The sequence below is a fragment of the Cervus elaphus genome, chromosome 18, assembly GCF_910594005.1.
Source record: "Cervus elaphus chromosome 18, mCerEla1.1, whole genome shotgun sequence".
NCBI lineage: Eukaryota > Metazoa > Chordata > Mammalia > Artiodactyla > Cervidae > Cervus > Cervus elaphus.
The window spans coordinates 109837541-109850861 of NC_057832.1; the positions used below are offsets into that span (position 1 = coordinate 109837541).

At 37.4% G+C, this 13321-nt stretch overlaps 1 protein-coding gene across 5 annotated transcripts in view; it reads right to left on the reverse strand.

Moving 5' to 3' along the window:
* The window catches only part of BRAF (B-Raf proto-oncogene, serine/threonine kinase), a 162358-nt gene that overhangs the window by 15292 nt on the left and 133745 nt on the right, over nucleotides 1-13321 (reverse strand). For 4 of the 5 annotated variants that reach the window (XR_006334923.1, XM_043872315.1, XM_043872314.1 and 1 more), the window contains 2 exons: nucleotides 10254-10385; nucleotides 1554-1688 (listed from right to left, as the gene is read on the reverse strand). Coding sequence is in view for 4 of the 5 variants with exons in the window: in XM_043872315.1 (XP_043728250.1) it covers nucleotides 1554-1688; nucleotides 10254-10385 (267 nt within the window). In the remaining variant the exon portion in view is untranslated. Of the gene's footprint in view, nucleotides 1-1553; nucleotides 1689-8290; nucleotides 8372-10253; nucleotides 10386-13321 lie in introns of those variants that run through there. The other variant, XM_043872316.1, reaches the window with a different exon arrangement.

The following is a 13321-nucleotide window of genomic DNA, read 5'->3' on the forward strand; positions in this document are numbered from 1 at the left end:
ATATGGACTTCATTTTCTAATACCATGAAAAGAGTAAAATATTATTTATGTTTAGAAATATGACCATTTTGTCCCTTTTAATACCATCTGAAAAGTAAGCCTAAGGATATAATCTGTATTATTAATATACATCAACCACGTTAAGCAGGGGGGCCTCGCACCTGGGATGTGAAACAAGAACATGGTGCAGAGCCCTGTTGACACCGGCCAACAATACTGGTCGTTTACTTCAACAGTCATAAGCGAGTGGTTTCCTAGGTTTAAAAAACCCCAACTCTTTCTCAAAGCAATAGCAATGTAGAAGTCCAATTTGTAAAACAAATCTACCCACCCAGCCCTTCAGCCTTCCCTCCCTGCTCTGGATCGAGAGAGACTTGGTTAAAAGCATAAATTCTATCTTTAATTCTTTAGTTGGGAATAAAAGACTCACACATTCACTGACTTCCAAGAAACCTAGCTAGGACTGGGTACTCAAAGGTGTTTAGATTCACAAAAGACCAAGTCAGTAATTCTGGTAGCTGAATTATGGAAGTCAGCACTTCCCACGTGAAATCTGGACTGACTCGCTGAAACATTTATACAGCATATGATGAATTTCCGAGGTATTATAGAACACTGAATTTTTATGACTGTACCTACTACAGCTAAACTTCCTAAGCTTGTTCAGGTACTTAGTTCCAGTTCATGAGGCTTATGAAAAATTATTAACTTAAGGCTGTTAGCCCTCCCACTTGAAAAGAATCTGTGGAAAGTTTCCAAGAGTTAGAGAACGGCAGACAACACCAAGAGCTGCCTTCTCTTTTTGCCCCAGGTAAAAATGCCTCTTCAGATAACCTAATATTAGAGGGATGCTTGCCACCTATTTATTTTATTGTCAAGAAGAATAAAGGTAGCAGTACACAAAGTGTAGTCTGTAGAAAACTATTAATGCACTAACACTAAGATATTATTTGCCTTTTTTACTGTCATTACTTTATAAGTGGAGTTTTTAGAGGCTATATAATGTAAGATACTACAACATAATAAATGCAAAGCAGAGAATCCAGCTGTCTTCTTTTTGCAGCAATTTGCGAGAAAGTGTAGAACAAATGTCACTTTTCTCTAATTTTTTTTGCTTGGAAAAATACATTTTTTCATAAAACATTATTTAACGTAATGGTTTTATTTTTACTATGTTTAAGTAAATTTATAAATAAATATTTAAAACCTTAGTTTTAATTTCTAAAATGGGAATTACTACCTACAAAAACAAAAGGTCCTTGGGGGTCTTCAATAATTTTTAAGTGTAGAAAATGGTTCTGAGATCAAAACGTTTAAGAATTGCTAGACAAAAGCAAAAGCTTTCTGAATATTTTGTATTGGGATCCTAAGTTACTAGGTTCAGCCTTCATTAAATCTCCTTTAATAATAATATGTTAACTTATATGAGTCTTCACATAATCACAAGGAATCCAAATCTGTGAAATACAAACTGTGTGCTCTAAAAAAGTGCCTAAAAATCTGCATTAGAGTTATCAGTCTGTCCTTTTAGGTAACATAAAGCTTTTCCTTACTTGGGGAAAGAGTGGTCTTTCATCTCTTTTCTTTTTTAGGCACTCTGCCATTAATCTCTTCATGGCTTTTGGACAGTTACTCCGTACCTTACTGAGATCTGGAGACAGATATCCTCGTCCCACCATAAAAATTATCTGGGGAGGAAAAAAAAAAGGCAAATGATATAATCTTGTAAATAGGTGAAAACACTGAAAATTCAACAAGTTGTACACGTAAGACAGGGACTTTTCTGTATGTACATTACACTTAAATAAACAATTAAAAAGCACAATGCCACTAGTACTCAGAGTCTTATATATCATAGACTATGGGGAATCAATATGTAATGTGCTGCAAGCTGAAATCTTCATGATCCTGTTGAGTACTGCAAAGGTCTCCTAACTGCTTCTCACACTTTCAGTCTTTCCTTATCCAGTCCATTTTCCCACTGACTGGGTAATCACTCTGAAACACAGATCAGATCTACCTCTTCCATTCAACCAAGAGTTAACCTTTGGTTAACCAAAGTTAATCCATTAAGCAGTTGTTCTGGCATCTGAACTTTGAACTCTTTTTGTTGAGGAAACTCTAATGGGGCATTGAGTTACATAAGTCTGAGAATCAGAGTCTCTTCCAGAGAGAAGAAGGTGAACTGGGAACTAAAATCTTCTGTTTAACAAGAAAAAAGGTTTATCTTCCCTGCGTGCAGGCAGAGATTCGCAATTTTTCTGCTTTCTTTTCTAATTTTCTTACTTGTGGTTCTTTTGAAAGTGGGCAAAGACAGATGTTAGCAGTCTTAAGTCTCAGGGAGAAGAGAGGGATTTTGATCTTAGAGGGAATAGGTTCAATAGCGGTAGACTGGATGCTAATACCCTGATGCTGGGAAAGACTGAAGGCAAAAGGAGAAGAGGACAGCAGAGGAGATGGTTAGATAGTATGACAAGACTCAATGGACATAAGTTTGAGCAAACTCTGGGAGACGGTGCAGGACAGGGGAGCCTGGAGTGCTATAGTCCATGGGGACATGACTGAGCTACTGAACAACAACAGAGGCTAAGGTGGAAAGAGGCAGTCAGAGATCCTTGGTTACAGGGCAGAATTGATGAATTTTAGAAACAGTCAAGTCTGATATCCTACTTTGTTATTTCTGGTTTGGTGCTGTACTAACCCTTATTTAACTACACGCTGATCTGCCCGAGCATCACCAAAGTGAAGTCAGTTTAATTTCGCTTACCTCCTTTCCCATCTCCTTTGTTTTAACTGCTCTTCTTCCACTTCATAACAGGCATACCTTTTACCCATATGCAAGTTAAATATATTGCATATCACAATGTATTGCATATATGACACTGCATTGTGTGATATACTGCAATCACAATATATTGCATATATCACACTGTGCCAAGGTGTAAAACTGCTCAGGGTACCAAAGGGACACTTTTAAATACTGCTGTCTAACTAGATTCTAATGAATGGGTAGCAAATCCCTTTGTAAGACAATTGGTTTCCAATTCTTTGCTTTCAGCAAAATCAACTGAATTGCCAGCTAATTATTAAAATAATTTTAATGACAAGTTATTAAATAATTTTTGGTATGCAATAGAAAGTGTGATGATTTACAGTGTTGTGTCAGATTCTAGTTTATAGCAAAGTGATTCAGTTATATATATTCTTTTTCAGATTCTTTTCCATTACAGGTTATCATGAGATATTCCCTATGTTACACAGTAAGTCCTCACTGTTTACTAGGATTTTATTTTTAACTTAAGCACTTTAAAGTTCTTGAATGTTTCAGCCACAGGAGATATTATGTAGTTTCATTGTTTGATCATTTATGTTTAAGAAACATTTTGTCAGTTCCAATGGCATCTTTTAGCTTTCAACCTGTTGAACAGTTCTCAGTTACATTTGTTTTGTAGAGTTCCTTCTTACTGTTCAAAGAGCAAATTTCTTCCTTGTTCACAAGGAGAGTTCACAAAATCCTCAGTTATGGCCATGTGCTTCTGATCCGTGGCTTTGTCTCCTTTCCTTGCACAGACTTTTAAAAAATAAATTTATCTTAATTGGAGGTTAATTCCTTTATAATATTGTGGTGGTTTTTGCCACACACTGACATGAATCAGCCCCGTCCTGAAGCCCTCCCGCCTCCCCCCCACCCCATCCCTTTGGGCTGCCCCAGTGCACCGGCTTTGAGTGCCCTGACCCATGAGTCGCACTTGCACTGGTCATCTATTTTACATATGGTAATACACACTTCAACGCTCTTCTCTCAAATCATCCCGCACTTCCCTTCTCCCACAGAGTCCAAAAGTCTGTTCTTTATATTTGTGTCTCTTTTGCTGTCTTGCATATAGGGTTGTCATTACCATCTTTCTAAATTCCATATATATGCGTTGATATACTGTACTGCTGTTTCTCTTTCTGACTTACTTCACTCTGTATACTAGGCTCCAGTTTCATTCACCTCACGAGAATTGACTCAAATGCAATCTTTTTAATAGCTGAGTAATATTCCGTGGTGTATATGTATCCCAAGTTCGTTATCCATTTGTCTGCTGATGGACATCTAGATGGCTTCCATGTCCTGGCTGTTGTAAACAGTGCTGTGATGAACACTGGGGTACATGTGTCTCTTTCAATTCTGGTCTCCTCGGTGTACATGCCCAGCAGTGGGATTGCTGGGTCGTACGGCAGTTCTATTTCCATTTTTTTAAGGAATCACCATTCTGTTCTCCAAAGTGACTGTACTAGTTTGCATTCCCACCAACAGTGTTTTTCTCCACACCCTCTCCAGCATTTATTGTTTGTAGGCTTTTTGACAGTGGCCATTCTGACTGGCGTGAGATGGTACCTCATTGTGGTTTTGATTTGCATTTCTCTGATAATGAGTGATGCTGAGCATCTTTCATGTGTTTGTTAGCCATGGCTTTGTCTTAACTGACATTAATTAAATTCTGTTTTTTAAAAATAATAAAGCAAAGAAGAAATTCAATAAAAAAAATAAGTAGGTCAAGCAATATAATCTGTGTGAAAGTTGACAAGTCTTATTATTTTGGGGACTTGTGAAACAGTTTAAGATGGTTTTATGTGATCAACTAGTAGAACAGATACATATTTTCTTATGCTTTCTTTCGAAAATTAAATTCAACTTTTAGAGTATTCTAGTGAAGTATAATTGGTTTTATAAAGATACAAAATTCAATTTTAATGACTCTTCTCCAAATAAATAACTTGCTATTACATTTAGTTTAATAAAACTATAGTATTTCTATGCATATATTTATATATTTTGAAGAAGGAAATGGCAATCCACTCCAGTGTTCCTGCCTGGGGAAATCCCATGGACAGAGAAGCCTGGCACACTATAGTCCATGGGGCTGCAAGAATTGGACACAGCTTAGCGACTAAAGCACCACCATAGAAAGAGTTCAAATAACCAGTGACAGAGTCATGGTAAAGAATTAATCTTGCCCACAGGGAGGGCTGGCTTTTGCCTTTGGCTCCTAGAAGACTCTGGTTCAGTCCCTGGGTTGGGAAGATCCCCTGGAGGAGGAGTGAATGAGCACCAGCACCACCTGGAAGGTAATCTCTGAGCCCTGGAATGTCCTGCCTGATAAGAGTGCCTTTGTTTACCTGGGAGTCTAAGATCATGTCAGACAGTCTTATTCTATCAACGTGATTTACTGAGAGGGTTTTAAGTTATATGGTAAGAGTTTGATCTCTGCAGGGGCTAAAAACTAAGGTGGCCAACTGTATCTATGTGACTGAGGCCTGAGAATAACTCTGGCCTCCAAGACTTAGGCGAGTTTCCCTGGCTGGCAATACTTCCTGCATGCTGTTACATGTGGCTGCCAGGAGAACTTAGGACTGGCCATAACTGCACTGAAAGAGGACAACTGGAAGCTCCATATGTGACACTCTCCTGGATTCTGCCCTATGTGCCTCTTCCTGTGGCTCATTTTAACCTGTATCCTTTTGTTTTAATAAACCATCATGTGAGTATTAACAACTTCCAGTGAGTTCTGTAAAAGTTACTGAACCTGCTGAACCTGCTGAACTCTGCATACAGTTGTAACAAAACTTCTGACTTTCCCATACTCTTATTAATATTTATTTGAACAATATTTCTCAGACTTCTTTAAAAATAAAACTAGAAAAAGGACTGATGCTAAGTCCCAGCTTATTCTAGCAAAAGTCTTATTTTTCACAAATATATGGATGAAGAGGAGACAAAAGTCCCATGTTGTTCATTAAATTACACATTTCCAATAAAATTTTACCTGTTTCTATATATCAAAACCTGTATGTTATTTTCATCAGATATATATTAATAATTGTTAATAGATAATTTGGAATTTAAAAAGTTAACAGAGCCTAAGGTCACTGGCAACTTTTAAAAAAAACTCTAAATTAAAATCCCTATTTTTTGTTGCAGAGATGTAATCTGAGTGATCAATAAGAGGTTTCAAAGCATACAAATATGTTATATTAGGGAAAAAAAACTCATTGGAGAAAGAAAAATACAGATATTCAATAGTTTAAAGGCAAAAAAAGAGCCATGTAAAACTTGCAGAAATTTCTATATATATAATATTCATTCATACATGTTTTGTATGTATATACATACATATATATACATATTTTGGCTGCACTGTGCAGATCTTAGTTTCCCAACCAGGGATAGAACCTGTGTCCCCTGCAATGGGAGCACAGAGTTTTAACCACTGGATGGCCATGGAAGTTCTGAAACTTCCAAAAATTAAGAGGTTTTATATTTTTTAAACAAGTAATGATGGTAAGTATCTAAATAAAGTATGACTTAGATTTTAATTGGTACATTTAGAAGTGATATAATCACATTTTTTGGAAATGTCAATAAAACACACTGAAAATTACATTCTTTGTAATGATTTAAACTTAAGGGAAGGTCTTTGCTGGATGTAATTCATGGATAGGAAATTAAACTGGCACTTACACTACAAAATCAACAGCTTGGTTTGCAATTCTGGGATTGGTTACTTTCATCCTCAGTCTACACATCTACACTTGCACTCCTGGTATCCCTGCCCTCCCTTCACTCCTGTTTTGTTGGAGCACACATCTGCTCATCCTCAACATCACCTCCTGCACTGCCTCAACAGAACTGTGAACTCCCCTTAGAGCACAATCTATGTTTTACTCATCTTTGTATTGCTCTAAATCCCATACAGTAGGCATCACAAATTTTTTTTATTAAAATAAACTAGTTTGCATGTTGGTAATTTATTGGCTTCCCTGGAGACTCAGTGGTAAAGAATCTACTTGCCAATTCAGGAGACTTAGGTTCGATTTCTGGGTCGTGAAGATCCCCTGGAGAAGGAGATGGCAACTGACTGCAGTATCCTTGCCTGGGAAATCCCATGGACAGAGGAGACTGTCCATGGGGTCACAAAAGAGTTGGACCTGACTTAGCAACTAAACAACAACAGCAAGAAAATACTTGTTATCATTCCCTGGTACTTGTCATTTCCTGTCTCCTTTAGATCTTGCAGCTTAGAACCCAGCCACCAAACTGTGATAAAAGTCCAAGGTTCCTGTGAAAAAGTCCTCACAGAAAGACCCATGTTCAGAAGAACTGAGGCCCCTGGCCCTTGGCCATGACTAAGCTTCCGGCTGACAGCTAACTAGTTAACTGGTCACACCTTCTCAGGTATGCAAATGAGCCATTTTGGAAGTAGATCCTTTATCAGCCAGTGAACTGACCACAGCCATGTGAAATAGAGAGAAACCTTCCACACTGAGAGAAGCCCACATTGCAGATTTATAGTTTAAGTCACTACATTTTAGGTGGTTGGTTATACAGCAGTAACTGGAATTCATGTGAAATATAAACATTTTCTTCTAAGATGACACAGCACTTCTGCTCCAAGAGAAAAAAAAGTCACTATACCTAGCTTAACTGAGCACGTTATTAATCCCAATTTAGTAGTGAAGCTGCACTGCAAGAGGTAAGAATAGGGTGACTAGACAGCCAAACAGAATGATAAAGAGAGGGGAAAGGACAAAGCAATTTCTCAGACTTTTGGCACTCGTGTAAGTGAAATAAAAGGCATGCTACTTGGCAAAGTCATATAGGGATGGTCATTCCTCCAGGAGTTAAGAGGCCTATTTAGGAAAGAATCTGATCTTTGTTAACTTTAAGGAATTCTTTAGTTCAATCTCTTATTTTTAATAATTGAAAAAAAAAAAAAAAGATACCTAGAGAGGTACAGTAGCCAGGTCATGCAGGTTGTGAGTCCAACATCTGCCATCACATCAGGCTGTTTGACCAGTCCTATCCTGAATTTACAGGCAAAACCTGCCACCTCAGACTATGGAGGGGTGAGAATATGGGGGGATGGGCCTACCTTACACAGTAAAGAAGCAGCTGTACCATCTCCCATGGAAAAAATAAAGAATATTCCTAGATTTTCAAACAGAAGTCCAATCTGAGAGCCATGGAGATTAAAGTATGAGAAAGACAGAAAGAAAAATCAAATCAAGGAGATGGATGGAACACTACCTGGGGGGATGACTAGAGTTTCTGATTCAAAAGAGGGAGTTCCATGAAAAGCGCCACTTACAGCAGACTAGAAAGTAATGAAGTAGAATGGGGATGGTGGGAAGAGTACACAATTCTTTCATATCCTTTTCTTTATCAAACACTTGGTTTCAGACTGGCAAATTCCAGAAGGCTCTAACTATACTACCAGAAAGAATTAACTAGTAAAGGCCTTACCCTTCTGTTGGTCACTCACTTCTCTCATGGGAAGTAAGCCCTTGCACAGCATTTATTACACTCCCATGGAGGACAAAGCACCTAAAATGCCAAGAAGTGGATGAGTGCAGAACTCTGGGATGCTTTTTCCATATTTTGGAGACACTACTACTTATTTCCATAATATAACTTTATTCTTTTATTAAAACAAACTTATTCACTGACAAACGGATTTCATCCAGATCTTAGGTTTGTAATTTTTTATTGTTTTTTATCTCTATGATAAATCAACTAAAACTAAACTAAAATTCCCTCATGATTCGTCTAGAAGAACAGTATGGCTAGGAAAACTGAACATGGCACAGGGTATTATGCTGGATGGTTGAGTTAATAAGACTGTAACAGGCAGACCACATGAAGCTGGTAAATTAGAGGCAATCTAATCCTCAGAATGCCACCATCGAATCAATCATCTCAGTGATCTAGGATCTGTCACAAGGACACTAAGTGCAATGTTTCAATTATGTTCTTTAGCTTCTATTTTAGCCCACTCTGAATCTAAATTTCATGGAGGCTTAAAAGGATCAGATCATCAGAAGCCAGGTCATAGATTTCTCTTTAACACTTAGAGCTACAATTCAACATTTTAAAGCTATGAAGCAGTTAGAAAGACCAAACAACAAATTAAAAAATTTAATTTTAGACTGACTTAGGTGGAAATGTAGCTATTTAAAAAATCCTCAAGATAGAGAACCAAGGCCATTGTTGAGTTAGGGTCATATGGTGATTCAATAAGTACACACAAGCATATGACAACTTAGATTACTTCTCTGATATTACATGATAGTTAAAAATTCTTAGTGAGAAAGTTACCCAATATCTTTAGAAAGCTTCAGTTATTACCAAAAAGATTGACAGTTGAACTGCTGACCAAAAAACTACTAAAGGAAGCATTATACATTAAAAACTATCATTTCATTAGGTTGGGAGGTTATGACCAAACACATACAACATTCATGCTTTTTTAAAGACTCTTTACACTGGTGATTCTCCGTGTGTGTTAGAAACGCCCAGTGAACCCATTAAAATGCTGATGCCTGGACCCCACCCCACTGAATCAGCATCTGCTCCAGCATCTTCATTTTTAAAACAAATTATCCGGGTGATTCACATGCAAGTCACAGTATAATGTATAACTGCTATTTTAATCCCAGTTTATATGGTCAACTATTGTTTTCTAATATATTAACAGTATAACTGCTGCAATCTCTCTCCACATACACCCCCCCACACACACACACTCTTTTAAAATGTTAAGGTGTATAAGGTAATTTCAGTAAAGACAGTTCACTTTTCTTGGCCAGTGTTAAAAGCCTAGGTGAATTTAACATGGCTGGGATCAAAATGACAAAGAGCTGCACGAGGCTATGCTGACACTTTGGAAGATAAGGAAGAGAGCAGGAGCTTAGGAAGAGAGAAGTAAAAATTCCCTCCTACTTGAATTCGTATCACAGAAAAATGAAAGCATGATGTAACAGTCCTTTCATTTATCTAGCTTTAAAAATCTAAAAAGTAGGGAGAAAGCTTAGTAATTTTGAAAGGATTTGGTATCAAGAAGTTCACAGCTGAGTACCTGCTCAGACCTGACTGCACATCTGTGACAGAGTAAAAGTCCTAAGCCCAGATGCTACAGTACTGTGCCACGGTCACAAGGCAGGAGCCAGGCCCAGCACTGTGTCTCTAGTTCCTAGTCAGGAGGCCAGGCGGTTCACCCCACTACGACACTGAAGTATGGTATTTCAAGGAAAGGTCTTACACGCTGTGATTACTGTCAAAAGTACTGAACAAAAGGTTCTAAACCTGGAACCAAGATCAAGAGTTCTGTTCTTCATGCCTACCCGAGATCCAAGACTTCTTTGCTACAATGAATTGGAGCCTCTTGACAAATAGTAAAATTAACCCCAAGAAATGGGTGAATATTTACCTGGTCCCTGTTGTTGATATTTGAATAAGGTAACTGTCCAGTCATCAATTCATACAGAACAATCCCAAATGCATATACATCTGACTGAAAGCTATATGGGTTTTTATCTTGCATTCTGATTACTTCTGGTGCCTGGTAGAACATAAAAAGAAAAATATTGTTGTTTATTATTCACATCAACCAAATAAAGACTGAAAACCAAACTATAATAATTCTCAGAACAATGTTTTTATCATTAAATAATCTATGCAAAATATGTAATTGATTCTCTTATTTATGGCCAAAGAAAGAAAACTGATTATCAAAGATAAACAAAAAATAAATGCTCTGTAAACTCTGAGAGAAGCAGTACTGAGATTCCATATACATTATTAAGATTTAAAAAATTTTAACAGCTGCCCTCTTTCTACACAAAATACCATTACTGCCATTTGAATTTTTCCCATTACTTTTCCTATTAAGAGTGAGTTCCCACTTTCCATTACTGACTCAGGAAAGAAACCCCAGACCTGTCATTATGAGATGTTTGAAAGCAGCATAACCACTATGGTAATCGCCTGAGAATTTCAGTTTTTCCCATTGGTACAAATGATTCTCCTTATCTCAGCACACATTAGAAAATCATGGTAAAATTTCAAGACTGATACATTCCAACGCCTTTCCTGTCTCCAAAAGCAGTAGAATTATGCCATGGATGCTTTATTAACAAAACCAACAGACAGTAGGTAGATTTAGTAGAAAATGGTATAAAGATTCTTTTGGCTGCTGCTTCTTGGGCAAAGATACAGACCTAATCATATTTGCTATATTTTTACGCATTTCAATTACTATAGTCTACAACTGGATTATTAGCCATTTACATGTAATACAATAAATGGCTGATTAAATATTAGCTTTAAAGAGTTCCTTCACCTTGCATCTTCTGTACTGTTTCATTGGGAAGAAATTAGAGAAACTCAGGGTAACAAGACTTGGTGAAAACATGAGTCTGATACAAAACCAAGACGAGCTGCAAAAATGGCCCAAAGACCTGGAACAAGATTCCCAGTTAGGGGTCAGGGTAAGGCTGGGCAGACTATCTTACAAGGAGTAACAGCACTCCTCAGTCTCACCTGCATAACAGAATCACCTGTGCAGCCTTTCAACTCTCAACATCTAGAGTACATACTAGCTCAGTAACACACCATCAGAGTCTAGGGATGGTATCAGCTTCAACTGCTAGTTTTTATAGCTCCCCAGATGACTTTAATGTCCACCAAGGCTGAAAACCACTGAGGAAAGATGTATGGGAGATCCAGAGGCGAGTAAAGGATGGGGAGGGGTGAGGGTGCTGTGAGGGGTCCATCCACTTGGTTTTGTCATGTATTTTCTTGATAACTGTTCTTGGTAGTACAGTGCAAAATAAACCCCATACAACTGTGAAGCAATCAACAAGCCAGATTATTAAGAGGCCGGTTATGATACAGACATAATTTTCAAAGCCAGGATGCAATTTTTGTGAGGAACAGTTGAAGAACTGCCTTCTTGAAATTTAGTTTTACTTCACTACTGTTGGTAGATGGTTTGATGAAAAATCATATGTGATCTATTTATAAGAAATGCATGATTTATCCTCAATTAATTTAGTAACATGAAAATTTTCACAAAAGGTTTTATTATTTAAGATATAAATAAAGCAAGATTGAGAATACCACTGTAAATAATTCAGGGACTTACCTAACCTTTGGTTCTGACCAAGCTCTTCTCTCTTAGTCTATGGATGTTTCTGTTTATGAAGGCAGTATCAACTCAAAAGGATTTTACTCAACATTTAAGTGTACTACTGACTAATCTCTTATCTTAAAACTCAGCTTGGTGGAATAAAGGATGAACCCATCTGCCCAGGTATCAACAAAAAAGAAATTAAAAGAAAATATAAAACAATGTATAATAGTCCATAAACTGTATAATCTAAGGTTTTTGGAAAAGGACACCTGGAGACTTGACTGAGCCTAACTTTCCCACACTAGTTAAAATAAACACACCTTTAAAACATGTATCAAAAAAAAAAAAAACATGTATCAACTGTTTCTTTATAATTGTAGATTTTGCAATTTCACCCCCTCCCAGGATACCTGTTATCTTTGCTACAGGTGTATGCCTTAAAGGTGTCTGAGATCCAGATTACAATGATTAATTAGCTTGTTTTTAATTATTTATTAAAACAAACATGTATTATAGAAAAATATAGCTAGCTCTAATTACTAGATCCCAGAAAAGGCATTCAAAATCCATTAGTTCAACCCAGTGTTAAAGATGGAACGACTTGGAGGAGGTCAAGAAACAGGCAGGTTAAGAGTCAAAAGTACGAGAGTAAAGACATCTGGACTTCAAGTCCAATGCCAATCCCGTTCCACCTTGCCATTCACTCTAATGCCAGTTATTATAAGAAATCATAGCCAAATTTAACCCCAGGCTTATCGTGACTAATTCAGAATCCTCTTAGAACTGCTACAGATAAGTTCAGGGAATTCAGGCAAATGCGGCTTTGAAAGCCCTTGCAGTTTTGCTATTTCCAGCAGGTGTCCCAAAGTTTTACTGCAGGTTCAGTTATTCAAAACTTAAAACTGCACTAATAGTTTTGGAACATCCTGTATTCAACTTGGAGCACAGGTTCTCAAACTTTTTGGTCTCAGAATTTTTTCAGTCTTAAAAATTATGGAGGACCCCAAGAAGCATCTGTTTATGTGGATTATACCTGAGGATACTGATCATATTAAAACTTAACTGAGGAACTGTTAAAATATTTATTAAATTATAAAACAACCATTAGCTGTGAAGACAGATTACCCCCCTTTTAAAAAAACAAAACAAAACTAGATTTTCAAAAACAAAGCTTACTGAGAAGAATACTGCCATTTTTCCCCTTACCACATCACAAGGCATGCAGGATCTTGGTTCCCCACCAGGGACTGAACCTGTGACCCCTGGCGTAGAAGCATGGAGCCTTAATCACTGGACTGCCAGGGAAGTAAGTCCCTCTAGTTCCTTTTGACTGGTTTAACAGCAGCTAGCTACGGTCACATATT